The sequence below is a fragment of the Fundulus heteroclitus genome, chromosome 12 (genome assembly GCF_011125445.2).
Source record: "Fundulus heteroclitus isolate FHET01 chromosome 12, MU-UCD_Fhet_4.1, whole genome shotgun sequence".
Lineage (NCBI taxonomy): Eukaryota > Metazoa > Chordata > Actinopteri > Cyprinodontiformes > Fundulidae > Fundulus > Fundulus heteroclitus.
The window spans coordinates 11,088,890-11,106,261 of record NC_046372.1 but is presented as its reverse complement, the minus strand read 5'-3'; the positions used below and the strand labels follow the sequence as shown (position 1 = coordinate 11,106,261).

Genomic DNA, 17,372 nt, shown 5'->3' with positions numbered 1-17,372 from the left:
TTTACTTGGTTCTAATTAAAATAGTCATGAACTCTTGAGCTGAGAACAGGTCAGCATTAGGCAAAGAAAAAACATTGGTTCAAAGGTGACAAGATAATCACCCTAATGGTTGCAACATTGATGTTTGCCCACAACCTCATGTGAGTGTCTGAAAGATAAACTGTGATAATAGTGGAACATGATTGAACACTGAACCTGATAAGGGTAATGCTGACCCCTTTGTCACCTTGTGCAGAGGGGAAAAAAAAAACAGAGGCATATTTTTCTCTCTCCAAACTTTATTTCAGCATGCAGAAATCCGGATGATCTGTCTGTGTTCATCCCTGTTTTCATACTCAAAAAATATATCGACAAAGGCACTCTAATGAAGCACTCCGAGAGAAAGAGCAAAAGGAGGGGACAGACGTGGAAACACAACTATACAGCAGGAACTACAAGTCCCATTGTTTTTCGTCCTTGCAGAGAGGCCTTCAGAGAGGGAGGGAGGTGCTCATTGGTGGGTTCGGTGAGAAGTGTGGCTGGCCAGATGCAGGAGCCTGAGGATGATGTCGGTGGGGTCGCCCCCTTCGAACTGGCTGGCCTGGTCATCTCCGTCATCGTCGGGGAGGCACGACTGATCTGCAGCGCAGCTCTCTGTGGAAGGGAATAAAAAGGACGTAGCAGTTAAAGCTGCCGTGTTACACCACAGCTGCGCATTATCATCAGGCAGTAAATACAGAACGTGGGAAAAAGCATTTTCCTAAAATCCCCCAGCCGCTTAGAACGAACTAGAAGCGGATCTGAAGCCGTCTGGATGACATTTTAAAGAGAAAGCTGCAGCCTGTTTTGTTCCTGCTTTTAATGTATCGCTGCACGTCTCTACTTCTTTTAGCTCACGCTATCCATTAACTAATTTGGCTGTACTGAGTTGCAACCGTGTCTTAATTTAATTTGCCTGTGTGCATCAAGGTAACATAAAAAAACTACACATTTAAAACAGCGGTTATTTAAAATAAGTATTTCATATAAATATAGCTCTAAGAGGATGCATGCAAAAGCAGCATTCACCCTGAAATTAAGGAATCTGTAGCTAAAACCAGTTGATGCATTCACAGCAGTAACGGGCCATGTTTAAATAGATTAAACATTTGTCACTTTGAAAGAAAAAAGAAAAAAAATTAAAATATCAGATGAGAAGTGAAACACGCTCAGAGTTGAAGAAAGGAAGTATGTTTGTCTTCTGTAGCTACAGCTTTACTGTACTTTAACTTGATTGTATCTAAAATAAAATCTTGACTTTATCTAAAATCTGTTAAATAGGCTATAGTTTAAATATTCATGGTCGGTTTTCTTTTCTCAAATTAGAAATTTCATGTCCCCCTTCACAATCTATCTAAAAGGAGGGCTGGTACACTTTGCTCACTATTGTAATTAAATTGTGCAAAAATGTAAAGCCTAAAGCAAAAATATTAAGACCCAACCCGCTTTACTGTCAACAAAATAAACTAAAAGCTGCCCCTGTGATGAAAGGATCCTAATGTTTAGATACGGAACTTATTCTTGGCAGATTCATTTCAAAAGCAGTTTTTTTTTCTTTACACACTGCCATCTACTGGTCAACCAGTGTAAGTTCATAATATCTGGAAACGCGACAGGCAATCACGCAGAGCGCCTGACTTTTCCTTCCCCAGCTTGAGACACTTGCAAGTAAAACCTTTAGTAAATTTAATTAACCAGTAAGCACTAATATAAGTGATTTTTTTTGGTCTTGTGATAAAATTGTGTATCTGTCAATTAAAGTGGACATGGTGCATCATTGAATCTTAACTAATATCAGTCTCATTAGACCGTGAGTCACATTTTTTTTTGTTGTTGTATCCAAAGTAAACATTTTTGCTGATAAGTTCACTGATAAGGCTAAAGTATGTGACAAGAAGATATAGAGGTGGGTTGGTGAAACAAAAATTACAGTGCATAATGATGTCTGTGAGAAAATGAAGTATTCTAGACGTACAGACCATGGACACTAAAAACGTTTTATAAAATAATCAAATATGTGACCAAATTGGATAAACATTTTCATGTGCTCCACAGTTTGTTCATTGTATTTAATTTCCCCTGACATGTTTTGAGTATGTGTGCATGCTTGTTGATCTGTTTCTCTTTTTCTCTTGCCCAATGACAGCTGGAGAAGAGCACCAGAGCTAACCCCCCTCCTCAGCATTTAGTCGATTTAGCCGATGGATTTTAGATCTAAATGCCTTTTGTTCACCCAATGATGGAAAAACAGGACAGTAAAGCTTTGTTCCGTGCCTAAAGATTTACGAAAACAAAAAGTTAACAGGGATACTGTTCCTCTGACCTGCATCGCAGCAGAGTCCTGAAGCGGCGCAGCGTCCTCCCTCTGAACCACAGGGTCTACCTCCGGCCTGACAGGGGGTGAGCAGATAGTTCTCCTCCACGCAGTGAGACGACTCAGGGGAGCCCATGAAGCAGCCGAGACCCTCCCCGCAGCAGATGTTGGGGCCGAAGCAGCGGCCCCGGTCTCCGGGACCACAAGACATGCACTAAACAGGGAGAGAACCGGAGATTTATCCTGGTCCTTTACGCTAAGGTAATTCAATTTGATGCAGTTTATTTCTATACTGTCAATGTGCAACAAACGACATCTAAAGGCACTTAACAATACAAACAGATCCGTTTTACATACAGAAATATATAATCAAGTTCACCTAATAATGTAGACAGACATATATTTCAGTCCTAGTAATAACAAAACTGAATCATATTCAGCTCTATTTCCATAATTTAGCTCAAATCCAGAGCTTTATCACATTTCTAAATAGATAAAAAACTATTTAAGGGGATCTTTCCTGAAAGAGATTCGCATTGGATTTTTAACTATTAACTTGTTCTCATTAATCGTTGCACAACAAAATCATGATTAGTTGAAAGGCTTGAAGGTTTAACTTGGAGTTTGCAGCTTTAAAGCTAAAATCAAAGATGGATAAAAGCGACGAACCTTGCGGAGGGGTGCATCCGTGATCGACCTCTTCCCACCGATGGGGCAGTTGGAGATGTAACAGGCCGAACAAACGGAGAGGAGGAAAAGCAGGCCCACGAACACGGCAGCTCCAGACATTTCTGCTAAGAATCAACGCTGTTAAAAACAGAAAGAGGACTCGGCTACAAAGAAACTCTGAGATCAAACCGGCTCACCTGTTTCTTTCACGTTCTTCTGCTTTCAGGCGCTCAGAGGTGATTCTTCTGGTCTCTGTCTTTGCTTTTGCCGATCTCAGGTCTTATATATACTTGCAAGGTAACTTTTGTAAGTGACCCAGAAAGCCAAAAGCCACTTAAAAATCTCTAATGAATGTGCTTTGGACGCAGAGATGAAGCTTCGCAGTGGAAAGTCGGGGGTCAAAGGGCCAGGTCGTGGTGTTGCCCGGTTTCGCGCCTCTTTTGCCGAAGTTCATTACAGGAGGTCTCATGGAACGTGACCATGCATGTTAGAGATGAGAAAAACCACCGAGAGGTCAAGAAGAGCGTACGGGGATGAAATTATTCAAATTATTAATGATCCCGTGGACTGTAGAACTTTGATTTACATTTATTAGAAGGTTTGAGTTTAGGGTTTCATTTTAAGGTTTTTGGCATATTTTTCAGGGCAGTCAGGAGAAAAGGTGATCAGAAGAAGTCTTAGTTTGAGCTGCTATGTTGACTCAGTGGCCATTTTCACTCTGATCATCACAAGTCCGGACACAATTGGAAAAGTCTGTCCTTGTTCTTTACGTCCTTAATTTTTCAGAGGAATTGCTGCGCACATTGTCCAGGATCTGAGGTTAATTGCATTTATGAGCTAATTAATGCACTTAATGAACAGCCACAGCCCACAGAAGACAGCTACATCTCAACAATGATATGAGCTCAATTACTCCGCCCTTCTTCTGAAGCCACCTCATTCCAGCTAACTTTTGTGCCAGGTGTTAGTTTGTTAGCAGAAACAATTTTTTTTTTTTTTTGGAATAACTCTTGGTTTCACTTGACTCTGACTGGCTAAAGGCAAAAGGATGAACACGATAAAAGTAATACCTTCCTTCCATTTATGCTAATGGAGGCAATCCGTTGCAAGGAAAGAATCTGATGCTCGTATTTGGTGGAGGAATCTTCCATCTTTAGTAGTGCTTTGTTTATTTGAATTACAGTGACATGCAAAAGTGTTGATAATCTTTCAACATTGCATTTGTGGTTAGGTTTACATCTACTCCCCCCCCCCCCCCCAAATGAAAGACAGTGAAGCCAATAAGAGCCCATATGGATGTAATTAATCCCCCTTCACAAATCAGACCGTTATGGAAGAGATGAGAGAAGAGCAGCCAGTCTGGAGTTAGTTTGAAGTGTGGGTGCAGTTGCACTGTTCACATCACACCGAAATGTAACATTTTGTGGGTACGTGCATGTGAAAAATCAACACTTTTAGTCCCCTGATGAAACACGGTGGTGGCGGCAGTGTGTTGTGGGCATGCTTTTCTTCCGCAGGCACATTGGCAACCAGAATGAAGCTAAAAGGAATCCTGGAAGAACCTGTTAGAGGCTGCAAGAAACTTGAGACTGGGGGAGGTTCACCTTCCAGCAGGGCAGGGAGGGAACCTAAACACGCAGTCAGAGCTGCAGGTGTAAAGGTTTGGATCGGAGCCCAATCCGGTCCTGGAGCGCAAATTATCTGCAACCTTTCGATATATGCGTTGCCAAACACAACCGAATCACGTGGTCTGCAGAGGTCGGGCTTGTTACCAGAACCTCTGCAAAGCTGGACGAATGAATGCTGGTGAAGGAACTCAACCATTTGATTCAGGCGTGTTGGAGGTGGGACACATCTGAAAGTTGTGGGATAGTAGCAAGAACATATTCATGCGTCCGGCCTGGTCAAAATCCAGATCTGAATCTGTGACTTTAGAATTGCTTTTCACGTGGCCATCCATTCAGTCTGACTGAGCTTGAGCTGATTTGGAAAAAAAAAGAAGACTCAGAAGGGCTCAAAACAAATGCACACTGCTCTTTTCATCTAAAGAATTTTGAAAATGGTGTAAATTTTCTTCCATTTCATAATAATTTACCTCTTAGTGTTGGTCCTGATTTTTAAAAAAAACTTTCAAGTTTGTGGTTGTAACGGGTGGGGGTGGAAAAGTTAAAGGGGTGTGAATACTTTTGCAAGGCTTTGCATTTAACCCCAACAAAAACTGCTTTTGCATTGCCCCTAAAATGGACTAATCCTGAATGAAAATATTGAAAGAAGCACAAGTAGAAGCAGCTGAATGTCTGAAAGACAGTTCACCATCACCGCGTGTCGCCTCACAACTCTCCACAATTCAAAATGCGCCGTTTTGTTTGTGCAACATCAACTCTCCTCAAGTTCCTCCGAAAACCTGTGCAAATCCCTATTTCATAGAGAAATGGAGATGTCTATCTAATGTTTCCTTATTTTTCTGCAGGAAGGCACTAGGCTTGTTGACTTCCTCTCCCCTCCCTTCCTTCCTTCTCTCCGAAGGTACTCATCTGAAAAATGAGAACAAAGTGATTGTTCCTGTTCTCTTTCTTAAGTCACTTCAAATGCTATCCGTGGACGGGCGGCTCATTGTCAGGAGAGCTGCGGAGCGAGCGAGAGGAAGAGGACTCAGGCTCAGGTACAACGGCAACAAGAGCAGCAGCACTTCAGCCAGAAGCATCATTGAGAGAGAGAGAGAAAAAAAAAAAAAAAGTCACCCGGCTGGTAAGTTGCACACTGGCTTTCCCTGCAGCTTGACACTCGCATGGCACAGACTGGCACACGAGGAGGGGCTTCACTTTTAATGGATTGTTTGGGATGTACGGTGTGGCAAACAGACAGGGGTCTCGGCTCAGAGGTACTCAAGCAGGGGGGCAGCGAGGAGGACAGAATCCAGAAGCAGAAATTCATCTTCTGAGAAGGAGAACAATGAAAACTTTTATTTACTTCTGCGACAGCCCAAAAAGCTAAAAAAAAACAGAGCGGCATTTTTGATAAAACGTCCACCCTGCGACTGGATTACTATCTGAAACACATCATCATTATTGTTTTGTCAAATTGCAATTTCTTTATTTACCCATGCATCAGGAGATATTCACAATGTTATAATGCTCTGCGAAGAGGAGAGGTCATTTCAAAATGTATTTATCTGTAAGTTTGCAAATATGCAAGTCTGCGTGCTCGTCTTCACAAGGTGTAGCTGAAGTTATTTAAGTATCTGATTAAGATATATGCAGTTTCTTTAACTATTTTTTCCCTAGCATTAATTCAACAATAAGCCAGAGAACAAGTCACAACCTCAACATTTGGATATTGTTTGACCAAATACTAAATAATAAATGGAGATTATAACATTTAAACAGTTGATTTATGATCCAAGTCACGCAGAGGAAGCAATTTAAACTGAAAACAGTACGGCTTCAACTATTACGTTAAAAGACTTTACAGATTCTCAGTGATGAGCAGCGAACTATTACCAGGAATAGAAGGATGATGATATGAACAACATTGTTTAGAGCTGTTTTGAATGCCATGCAGAAGTGAGACAGTTCCTCTTTAACTCTCATCATCTTTTTGCTTCATTATCTAGAAAAAAAAACACACACCACTAAGCTGAAGACGCTCCCCGCGTCCCCGTTGTGTTATTCTTAGTTATTTCGAATCAGAAAAGCCTGCGTAGATGTGGCGAGGAATGAGACACGCAGACAGTTCTTCTGTGACCGCAAAAGCAGGAGGTGAGCAGAAAAGAGAGAGAAGAGATGGAGAAGCGAAAAGGTGGCGGGAGGCAGAGGTGAACGTTTCTCAGAGGACTTCCCGATTTCGGACAAGGAGGAGATCTGTGAGAAAGAAAGAAGTGAAAGGTTTCAGGTTGAACACCCGAAACGTGGCTGTCGACGCCGCTGTATACCAGCTCAAACGTATATTTCACATAAATGCTTCAGAGGAACTGCTCCCCATCTTCAACTGAAACCAGAAGCAGGCTCATAGGGCGAGCTTTTATAAACTGTTCCTCTTAATGATGTATCTGGTAGTGAGCCTGTGGGTAAAAATAAGCATCGATCTAAATCAATGACTGTGCTTCATCTACGCCGTTATATCTTAAAACTGGTAGCTGCTCTTTTTTTTTTTTTTTTTTTTGGTATTGTGGGACTTTTGGCTCTGGTTTGGAATTTTACGCCTCAGATTTACCTAAAATATTTCTATATTATTCCAAATAAAACACCTAAAGAGGTCAAAACGCAACACCTTGAACCGTTTTGCATTACAACCACAACCTTCAGTATGTTTCATTAGGATTTTATGAAATAAAGGTTTGTTACAGAACATTAGTGACCAACCGGCATCACGAAGACCAAAGAACACCGCTGACAGGTCGGGGATAACGTGCTTAGGAGGTTGAAAGCCGATGTAGGCTGGAAATCAATATCCCGAGCTTTGAAAATCTTACATAGCACCGTTACATCCATCATCTGAAAACTACAAAACAGTATGAAGATATGGCCTTCCACTTAAACTTGGTTGAAATCCAATCACACCCGTATGTTAGAATGAAGTTCAGTTTGACTGGAAATCGATGTTTTCACAGACGCTCTATATTACCCAGAGCAATTTGACTAAGCTTGAGCTACTTTGCATAGAACAAAGGGCCAGAATGTCAGCCTCTTGATAAACAAAGCATGTAGAGACATATCCCAAAGAACCTGCGCTTGTAATCGCAGCAGAAGGTGGTTCTACAAGTCGGACGAAATTGGTCTGAATAAAAAAAAAAATAATAAAAAAAAGCACACCACACCATTTAGATTTTTACGTGCAAAAATGTTCTGCACCATTTATTCTTTTCCTTCTGCTTCAGAATTATTCACAAACCTCCTGATTTTACATAACATAGATTCCCCATAATGTGTTCAAGTCGTGGTTTCAGTGCCTAAAAATGTGGAACATTTCAAGAGGAATGAATAGTTTCTTGCAAGGCCCTGTAAGATGATTCTGCACGATTGGCTTACGTTATGCGATGTGTACAACTCAGCTTGTTCCACCTCAACTACCTTTATTAATTTCACATCTTAACTGACATGGATTTATGGGTTTTTGACATAAGACTGCAGACTCTTTGGTCTTCTCTAAGCCCTGCAAACAGACTGACATGCATCAGCTTCTAACAGCCACTTGTCCTGTTTCCTGTAGAGAAAAGATGGAGAAAGACCCCGTGAACTTCTCTCCAGGTGGAAATCCTTCTCAAGGCGACAGGCTGAGGCAAACCCCTCAGCGGGGCTTCTACTTGGGCCCGGCCCCGCTGTACATCAGGCCTCCCAGATTCTCTTCGTCCAGTTACCCCGGTATGTCGCCCACCATAGACCCCTACGGCGCTTTCGCCCCGCCTGCGTTCTTCCCCGTGCCCGGCCTCGGGTACTTTCCCAAAGAGGGATCCCCGAAACGGAGGAGGCTTCTCGTCAAAGCCGGCACCCGGGGAGGTGAGTCGCCGGAGAGAGAGCAAGAGGAGGCAGAAGAGAGCAGCAGTAAGAAGAAGTTGGACGTGTCCCGTGTCCCTTTCTCCCTCCCGCCTCGCTCCCTCTCCTCCCCGTCCTCCAGACCCATCCCTGGGATGATTGAGCTCAGCAGGCTGCAGCTTTACAACAGATCGGCAGGTCTGAGTCTACCTGTGCAGGTGAAGCAGGAGCCTCCCAGTCCTTCCTCACTCTGGCCTACCTCCCCTCTCCTCCTCCACCCTCCTTACTTCCCGCCTCTCGCACACGCTCCCTTCCCGTACCCCGTCTTCATGCCCGGGCCCGTCATGCACCTCCCGCCCAGTGCCTTCTACCCCCGAGAGGACCCCCGCTCCGGCAAGGCCCCCCGCGACGACGCCCCCAGGAGCGAGCCGAGCAACGCGGAGAAGGCCGGCCTCAGCGTCCACGTGGACGACAGCTACTACGTGGACGTCGGCGGCGATCAGAAGAGGTGGAAGTGCCGGATGTGCGAGAAGTCCTACACCTCCAAGTACAACCTGGTCACGCACATCCTGGGCCACAACGGGATCAAGCCGCACGGCTGTCACCTCTGCGGCAAGCTGTTCAAGCAGCTGAGCCACCTGCACACGCACCTCCTCACACACCAGGGCATGAGGCCCCACAAGTGCAAGGTGTGCCACAAGGCTTTCACCCAGACCAGCCACCTGAAGAGACACATGATGCAGCACAGCGACGTGAAGCCATACAGGTAGCCCGTTTCCCTCCGCTGATTCCGAGCTTCTTTCTCGTGACCCTGCGGTGGTTTTAACGGCCCGTTTTCGCGCTTCTTTAGCTGCAGCGTGTGCGGAAGAGGCTTCGCTTATCCCAGCGAGCTTCGCGCCCACGAGATGAAGCACGAAAAAGGCCAGGAGAACGTGTGCGTGGAGTGCGGTCTGGACTTCCCCACCCTGGCCCAGCTAAAGCGACACCTGACAGTCCATCGCGGCCCCACCTCGTACAAGTGAGTGCGAAACCCTCCCAGAAGATGATATTAAAATGCTCTGCAAGCCGTAATGTATGGGCTGAACAAGTGCATGTGTTGGTTTTGATCTTTGTGACTGAATAAAAAACTATAATGCAGGTGCACAGAGTGCCAGAAGACTTTCCAGTATCCGAGTCAGCTTCAGAACCATATGATGAAACACAAGGACATCAGGCCGTACATCTGCAGCGAATGTGGGATGGAGTTCATCCAGTCGCACCACCTGAAACAGCACACTCTCACTCACAAAGTAGGTTTAAAAGGGAAGAAAGAAGAAGACAGATGCTGCTAGACCCAGACACACAAAAACAGATCTTAAGCTTCATCAGTTAGATGCAGGATTTAGGATAATCTCGCTGAAGATAAAAGAAAAATGGCAGTGTTTTCCAGACAATTTCTTCTCCTGTTTCATTCGTCCTTTTTCACCTATTTGTCTTGGCTCTTCAGCCACACCACCCCAATACTTCCTCCTTTTTAGAAAAAAACCTCTCAGCAAAAATAACAAAATATAATTAATGACAGTAAACAAAAGGCAAACACTCCAGTTACAGGTGTAAATTCAGCATGGTGCCCACTTTAAGAGACAAATTATTGATTACAATTTCTTCCAACATAAGATTGATACCTTAATCACTTTAGAAAGTATATATATATATATATATATATATATATATATATATATATATATATATATATATATATATATATATATATATATATATATGAGTAGCTGTCTGCTGAAAGTGAATATTCTCCATGACAGGATTAGAGGTTAAAGGGAAGGTCAAAATAACGGACTAGGTAAATAAGCTGTTTTAACAGGTACATTTATTTTAGTTTGCTGTGCCGTACCGCGGTAAAACCCAGTTGTTGCCATGTGTTAAATGCTTTTTACTCCAAAATGCTTGCACTAAATGATGATTAGAACAATAGGACACTTTTTTTGTTGTTAAAACATGAATTTTAAAGCTTCTATCAAGAATTCTACATATAAGTTTAACTGAATTCGAAACGACAGAGTTATCTTTCACCACTCATTGCTCTTGTTCTGTAGGGGGTGAAGGAGCACAAGTGTCGCATCTGTGGCCGCGAGTTCACGCTGCTGGCCAACATGAAGCGGCACGTTCTCATCCACACCAACATACGGGCCTACCAGTGCCACATGTGCTTCAAGAGCTTCGTTCAAAAGCAGACGCTCAAGGCTCACATGATCGTCCACTCGGACATCAAGCCCTATAAATGCAAGGTTGGTCAAACGCAGCATCTGAGGAGGCACAATTTGGTTACATTTTTGTTTATGCATGCAGTGTCTCCTTTTGTTTTGGAGGGAAAAAAAAAATCACAGAAGTCGTTCAGCAACTTACCAGAGCTGTGAAGTCTTGACAAACTAGATGCAGAAAGGGAGAAACAGGTGATTTTATTACGTAATGTGTCAAGTGACACACTTTGCAAAAAAAAAAAAACATTTGCATGGAAAAATTGTTTTATTTACACAATCCCCAACAACTAAAAGTTGTTTGGTAGCTTTTTACTGTGAGGTAAAGAGACTGAAGTGATCTGCGTCTTGATTTATTTTTAAGAACGAACCGTTCTACTAAATCTGAGGCATTCCCTGAGAATTGTGAGGTGCTGGCAAATATTTTTTTTCCACTTTTCTGGATTGTCTGATTTGACCTAAGTGTTATTAGGGAATAAGACGATGACCAGATAGCAGAGAGGCTCATGGGAGTGGGAGCCTCCTCGTCCATAGGAAGGATATAGCGGTGCAAGCCGCCTTTCTAACAATGGCCCCCCCTGCGTCCCCAGAGAACAGGGCCCACAAATAGATTTCATCTCGCTTTCTCTGCTGCTCGAGGGAGCTTCCTGTTTTCTCACGGTCCTCTTGGACAGTTTACAGTCCCTCTCTCCTCCTGAAGGAAAGGACCACCCTAATAAAAAAGAATGCAGAGGAAGGACAGCGCAGGAGTTGCCCTTCCCTGTTCTCCTCCTGGCCGTGTCTCAGGGTTGCTTCCTCTCTCTTTCTGCCTCTAACGCTTTCTGTTTTCGTGCGTGTGTGTGTGTGTGTGTGTGTGTGTGTGTGTGTGTGTGTGTGCGCGCGCCAGACGTGAGAGAGGGAGGGTGAAGACAGAGAGGAAAACAGAAAAACAAGGATAGAGGGAGGAAGAAAGGGTGTGTGTCCTATTGTCTGCACATTCATTCATGATTACGTGTTGCTTTGCTATTCCGTGTCCTCTGATCCAACAGAGAAAGGGACACAAGCGTGAGATTAGCTTTGAGATGCTGACATAGTGTTTACAGCCGTCGCTGTAGAGACATTTATTTACCCAAGAACTATAAAAGTAGAACTTCATTATTCTCAGTCATTTGATTTCTGTGGTATTTTTTTTCCCTTTTTTCAAAGCAAATTAAATTTCCATACAAAATGTCTCTTTTAAATGTTTTTGCTGGTGCAGGTACATTTTTCTAAAGTGCATTAAAGGGGACATATCATGCTTTTCAGTTCTTCCTTTCCACAGTCAAATCATTCAGTTGTGGTCTATATAAAGTGGAACTGCAATGATTTGGTCTGAATTTCTCATTAATTTATCCCCGCGTTTCCCCTTTTTGCAACTGTTCTGAGGTGCGTCTGAGAGCAACTCCTTTTGGTGCTGTCTCTTTAATTGTAAAGGAGGCCCCTCACACCCGCCCCCCTCCTGGTCGCAGAACGTTCCCCTCCATCCATCAGCCATTTCTGTAGTTTGTTGGGAGACAGCATCGTAAACAACCAATAACTTATTTACTCCTTGCTGCTTAGGCATAGTTCAGCTATAAAATGGCTCCTAGAAATAAAAATGGCGGATTTGCAAGACTGGTAAGTTGGAAGTCCATAACCTTGTTTACCCATTGTGCAGAAAATATTGTGAGATAATTGTTAAAAAAACAAAACATAATGGAGAACAGAAAAAAACTGAACAGCTTGAAAAATACGACCAAAACAAAATATAAAGATACCTATGCAGCACCCTAAATAAAAATGATCTGCACTCCTAGAGACTCCAAGTACAACACAATTTGAATTTAAGGACTAAAAACGTAAATTATAGGAGCTTAAATATTATTAGCCTTTTACCATGAGATTCAATAATAGTTTGCCAGCCCAAGTTGGCACAATAACATCAAAACAGGGAAGCCAGAATGAAGGAAAACTATAAACTAGATAGTTCTCTATACAGCCTATGAACATGTTTACAAAATAGCTTACCCTTTAATTTTTGCAACTGGAACAAAAACATTGAATAATTTCAAATAGTTGAATATCCACTGCTCAAAGAAATTAAAAGATTTGTGATATCAAGTCAGGTAAACTTCTGTAATATTGAACTGGTTAATGCAATTAACAACAGGCGGACTAAAAAGGCAACAATGAGACGACCCCAGAAATGGGTGGTTTTGCGCATTGAGGCCACAGACATAATTTTCCCCCTGCTCATATTATTTGAATACTTTTCAGTAGTTTTGCATTTGACTGTCGGTGCCGCTACTGCTGGTACGAGGTTGTATTCGGACCCTACAGCTGTTACACAAGCAGTCCAACCAGGATGGCACATTAAAACGTGCCAGAGGGTTTGACTGTGTCTCCCAGCACACTTTCAAGATCATGGAGCAGATTCCAGGAGACAGGCAGTTACCCTAGGAAAGCTGGACAGGGCCGTTGGTGGTCCTAAAGCCATCAGTAGGACTGTGCTCCTAAGGAGGAACAGAATGAGTATTGTCGACAGTGGCACAGGAGTCCTGCTATTGACAGGTTGCCGGTTTGATCCCCCGCTCCAACCGTCTCAGTCTGCCCCAGGGCAGCTGTGGCTACTAACATAGTTCACCACCATCAGGTTGTGAATGTATGTGTGAATGGGAGAATTAATCCTCGTAGTATAAAGCGCTTTGGGGTCGTCGGACTAGTTAAAGCGTTATACAAGTACAACCCATTTACTGCCAAAGCCCTACAAATATACCTCTAGCGGGCCACTTACCAGAATGTCTCGGACCAAATCAATGGAAACAGACTTCATGAGGGGGGCCTGGGGGAAGCACGCTCAATGTGTTTACAGCTGCAGGACCGGGTAATAGCGCTTGCTGCGCTCAATTTTTCTCCTCCATCATAAAATGCTTAAATGGGGGACATTTCCCGGGACATCTTTTGCAGGGGACAGGTCATCCAAAACGGGGACTGTCCCCAAAAACCGGGAACGTCTGGTCACCCCCATGTTTTTGTTCCTCACACATCACCCACGCCATATCAGTATAGATATCCAGCATGATCTTTTCCCCAAGTTGAGATCCGATGTGTTTTCAAAGTGTTAATTTAATTATTTTAAAAAGTATGTATCCTTTACAGTTAAACTGAAGAGCAGGTGTTGGTAGTACCAAAAGTATTCTACCAAATAAGACTGAAATTATGTGGTAAATGCACTGAACCTAGCACTTTTCTATTCTTACCGACTACCAATATGTCTTTTATTCTTAAGCAGCAGGAAAGAACTTCAAACGTGATGGTTCCAATTATCTAATGGTCTAAAAATGTATTCGCTAACAATAAAGTCTTAGCGTTAGCACTATTATAGAGGCAGGCCAACATTAAAATAACAGACAAAACCAGGTGACCACTATTTATTCCGTTTTACATACAAGTTAGCATTAGCAGTTTTGCAGCGCACCACAAAACTTTAATCTTTGCTATTATTGCTTCTTGAAAAAAACACACAAAAGTCACAAGCTTGTTTTCCACTGTCAGAGAGCCACATTGATGCTTACAACCTTACAAACGGTTGTTGGTCTCCAACTCTTTACTCTGGCCAAGCTAAAACTTGAAGGTAGAAAGTTTAACCATGTCAGTCTTCCTTTCCAGCATGATGCAGAAAAGCAGTGCAAATGAAGTAGTGGCTCCAGTTTAACACTTGTTTAAACTAGTTTGCTGGGACTCTCTACCCTAGACTCAAATGAAGCTCGCACATTCAGAATAGCTAAAAGCTGCATTAGCATCTTGCTTGCTAATCAAAAACCTTACGTTGCATTGAATCTCTTTTCTTTCAGCTTTGTGGGAAGGAATTTAACCGAATGCACAATCTAATGGGCCACATGCATCTTCACTCGGACAGCAAGCCCTTCAAATGCCTCTACTGCCCGAGCAAGTTCACTTTGAAGGGGAATCTCACCAGACACATGAAGGTCAAACACGGAGTCATGGACAGAGGGCTGGATGAAAGATGTAAGGAAGGAAATATTGCAATTATTTGACATTTTTTGGTAGTAAAAGTTGCCAAGTGTTGTAACATTTTCCTAATTTCAGTGTTTCGTCAAAGAGAACGCCTGTGTTTGACCACGCCGATGGGCCTCATCTCCCACTTCAGTCAAGAGGAGCCATTTGACCTCTCCCAGAAAGCTCCAGGCTTACCCGGCCTCCGTCTCTCGCAGTCTGACGGCGAAAGCATCCCAGGAAGCTCCTGTCAGGAGGAGGACGAGGAGAGTCTGTACAGAAGGAGCCAGTACAGTCCAGAGGTGGACCAACAGGAGCCGCCGGGCGTGGACCACTACATTCCTGACCTGAAGGAGGGAGAGGATGGTCGAGTTGATGAACTCCGAACAGGAAAGACGACGAAACTAAAGAAGTATATGGAAAGTTCAGACGATGAATCTTTGGAAGTAGGGAAAAAATCACAAGGGCAATTTGGTAACACACGTCACCGCTTACAGTCAGAATCGTTGTACGGCTCTGACGCAGAGGTAGATGACCAGGCATACAGCATTGAAAGAGGCCACACAGAGTCATGTGACTATGACTCGATTTCAGAAGATGAGCGCGAGCAAAGCAAAGAGCCACTGGATGGTGATAATCAGGCCATGGATGTAGCAGAGAAAAACTGAAAGAACTGAGAAAAAAAAAACTATTTCATGGAGCACACAAATAATTACCAGGATAAATAATGAGTTAGAAAGTTAGAAAAAATGTGTTAATGACAGCGATTAGAACAAAAACTGCACTGGTCTCTATAAGTAAATTATAAAGAAAATGGCCAATTCTTTTCTCATTGTCTGACTTTAAAGCAGACAAAACCTTTCCTGCTATAGGTCAGTTAGGATTTCCAACATTATTTCTGTTAATCATGCAGGAAATAATAAGATTATTTCAACATCTTATTACTTTCTTCAGAATTAAGTTGACACACAATATTACAATGCCTTTAAACAACCGGGTAAAGCCCAGATGAAGATGGCATGGCTTACTTACGATTTGGAGATATTGAGTCACAACATTTGAACTAACTGGATTCACACCTGAGGATATATTTCAAGCCAACGTGTCAAACATGCTGATTCGTTGTGTGATATCATAGGAAAAAAGTTAAATTTAAAATTAGCCAAGACATCCTGAAGACAAGTGTGGACGGTTTCAAGATGCATGAAGGTTATAGGCAAGCATGAAAACTATGGGACTGTCCAACCATCTTACTGTTCAGAATAGATATTTAACTGCACAACTAATGAGGAAAACAGATATTTTATTCTAACTCAAAAGGGAAAAACATATTGTGTTCATATACAGATTAAAGTATACACAAGGAGGCTTAAAGCTGTGAAACATTACCAAGAGCAGTCATTGGAGATATATTCTGATTTAGAAGCTGAATTTAATTTGTAAATATAAATAATGAAAATTTTATTTAATGTACTAGTTTTTTACAAATCATTTTGTAATTTTCTCTTATACAAACCGTTGCTTTAACTGTGAATGAAATGAGTTTATTGTGCATGTTTTCAGATATGTTTTTTGTGAGAGACCATGCTAAAAGTGAACTGTAATCAGGTTGCAACATCAGAAATTTGACTATTTTTGTGTAATAATCTGTGACTTTAGTTCCTTAATGTCTAAATTGTTAATCTGTGTGATTTTTCATGTGATTATTTTGCTCATTTGTTTTGCGTTTTCCATCCTACGGCGGTAATAATTGTAGCAATAATAACATGCATCTGCTGAATAAACACAAACATGCAATTTCTGTCATAAACATCTTTTTGGAGTATTTTTTTAAAGAGCATGATGTCATAATATTAGATTTTCATCTTTTCTCACCGACAAGTGCTTCACCAAGCATGAGACGGTTGCTGCGAGTTTCAAAAAGCTTGCAAATCTCCCTGTGCTTGTCTTTCAAAGCAGAGGAAGAGGAAGAGAAAACACCTATCCCCTTCTGTCTTTTAGGTTGTGATCAAACAGCGGTGACGGACACAGTGGGTGTCCCAGACAAAAGCTTTATATGTCTGTGTTCAGAGTAAAGCATTGTTTCTCCTCATTGCAGAAGAATCCACTAAAAATAAAATTACTATTTTGCTGAAGGTTGAAGCCTGAACAATGGTTCCTGCGCTAAATAACACTCGACTGTGCAGAGTAGCTCACACACACGCCTAACTGCTTTAGAAAGCAATAAAGGCTATTGAGAGTTTGTGTTGTTTCACGCAACGGTGCGCATTACTGGTTTCCACCTCACGTTTTCGTGCCAGTTCAGGTAAACGCAGTAATTTCTTGTCAGATAAAATGCAGAACAGCAGCTTCTCCATTTCTGCCCAGCCACGACCACCGTGTCCCAGAGGGCGAAACTGCAAACAGTTTGAGGAAGTTCTCACATCCTCCTCCTCTTTCCTTTCCTCACCTACACGTTTCAATCCCAGCCTCTGAGAAAAAAAAAAAAAGCTTTGAGAAAAAAAAAAAAAAACCCCACAAACGGTGGATGTCTGCCGTCAACAGCTCCTTTCAAAGGAATCTCATTGTCTCGTGTATAACCAGTTCCAGCTTGGAGGCTGGAGGAAAAGTAAAGTTTCACATTGTGATGCC

The 17,372-nt window shown here is 42.5% G+C and overlaps 2 protein-coding genes across 4 annotated transcripts; one reads left to right on the top strand and one right to left on the bottom strand.

Annotated features, from left to right (window-relative positions):
• Positions 1–260: 260 nt before the first annotated feature.
• LOC105931339 (isotocin-neurophysin IT 1) lies at positions 261–3,278 on the bottom strand. 2 transcript variants are annotated; one of them, XM_012869966.3, is made up of 4 exons: positions 3,199–3,278; positions 3,002–3,123; positions 2,342–2,546; positions 261–633 (listed from the first exon to the last, which is right to left on the bottom strand). In XM_012869966.3, the coding sequence occupies exons 2-4, from the start codon at positions 3,119–3,121 to the stop codon at positions 491–493; spliced, it is 468 nt and encodes a 155-aa protein (XP_012725420.2). In that variant the 5' UTR covers positions 3,122–3,123; positions 3,199–3,278; the 3' UTR covers positions 261–490. The 2 variants fall into 2 exon arrangements, with proteins under 2 accessions (XP_012725420.2, XP_021175937.2); XM_021320262.2 differs by having other exon boundaries at positions 3,002–3,126; positions 3,199–3,261.
• Positions 2,535–16,551, top strand: znf366 (zinc finger protein 366). Of its 2 annotated transcripts, none has more exons than XM_021320261.2 (7): positions 2,535–2,593; positions 8,210–9,238; positions 9,323–9,490; positions 9,611–9,761; positions 10,566–10,757; positions 14,579–14,753; positions 14,835–16,551. In XM_021320261.2, exons 2-7 carry the CDS (start codon positions 8,217–8,219, stop codon positions 15,407–15,409), a joined length of 2,283 nt encoding a protein of 760 aa, XP_021175936.2. In that variant the 5' UTR covers positions 2,535–2,593; positions 8,210–8,216; the 3' UTR covers positions 15,410–16,551. The 2 variants fall into 2 exon arrangements, with proteins under 2 accessions (XP_021175936.2, XP_012725559.2); XM_012870105.3 differs by lacking the exon at positions 2,535–2,593 and adding an exon at positions 5,564–5,749.
• Positions 16,552–17,372: the final 821 nt, after the last annotated feature.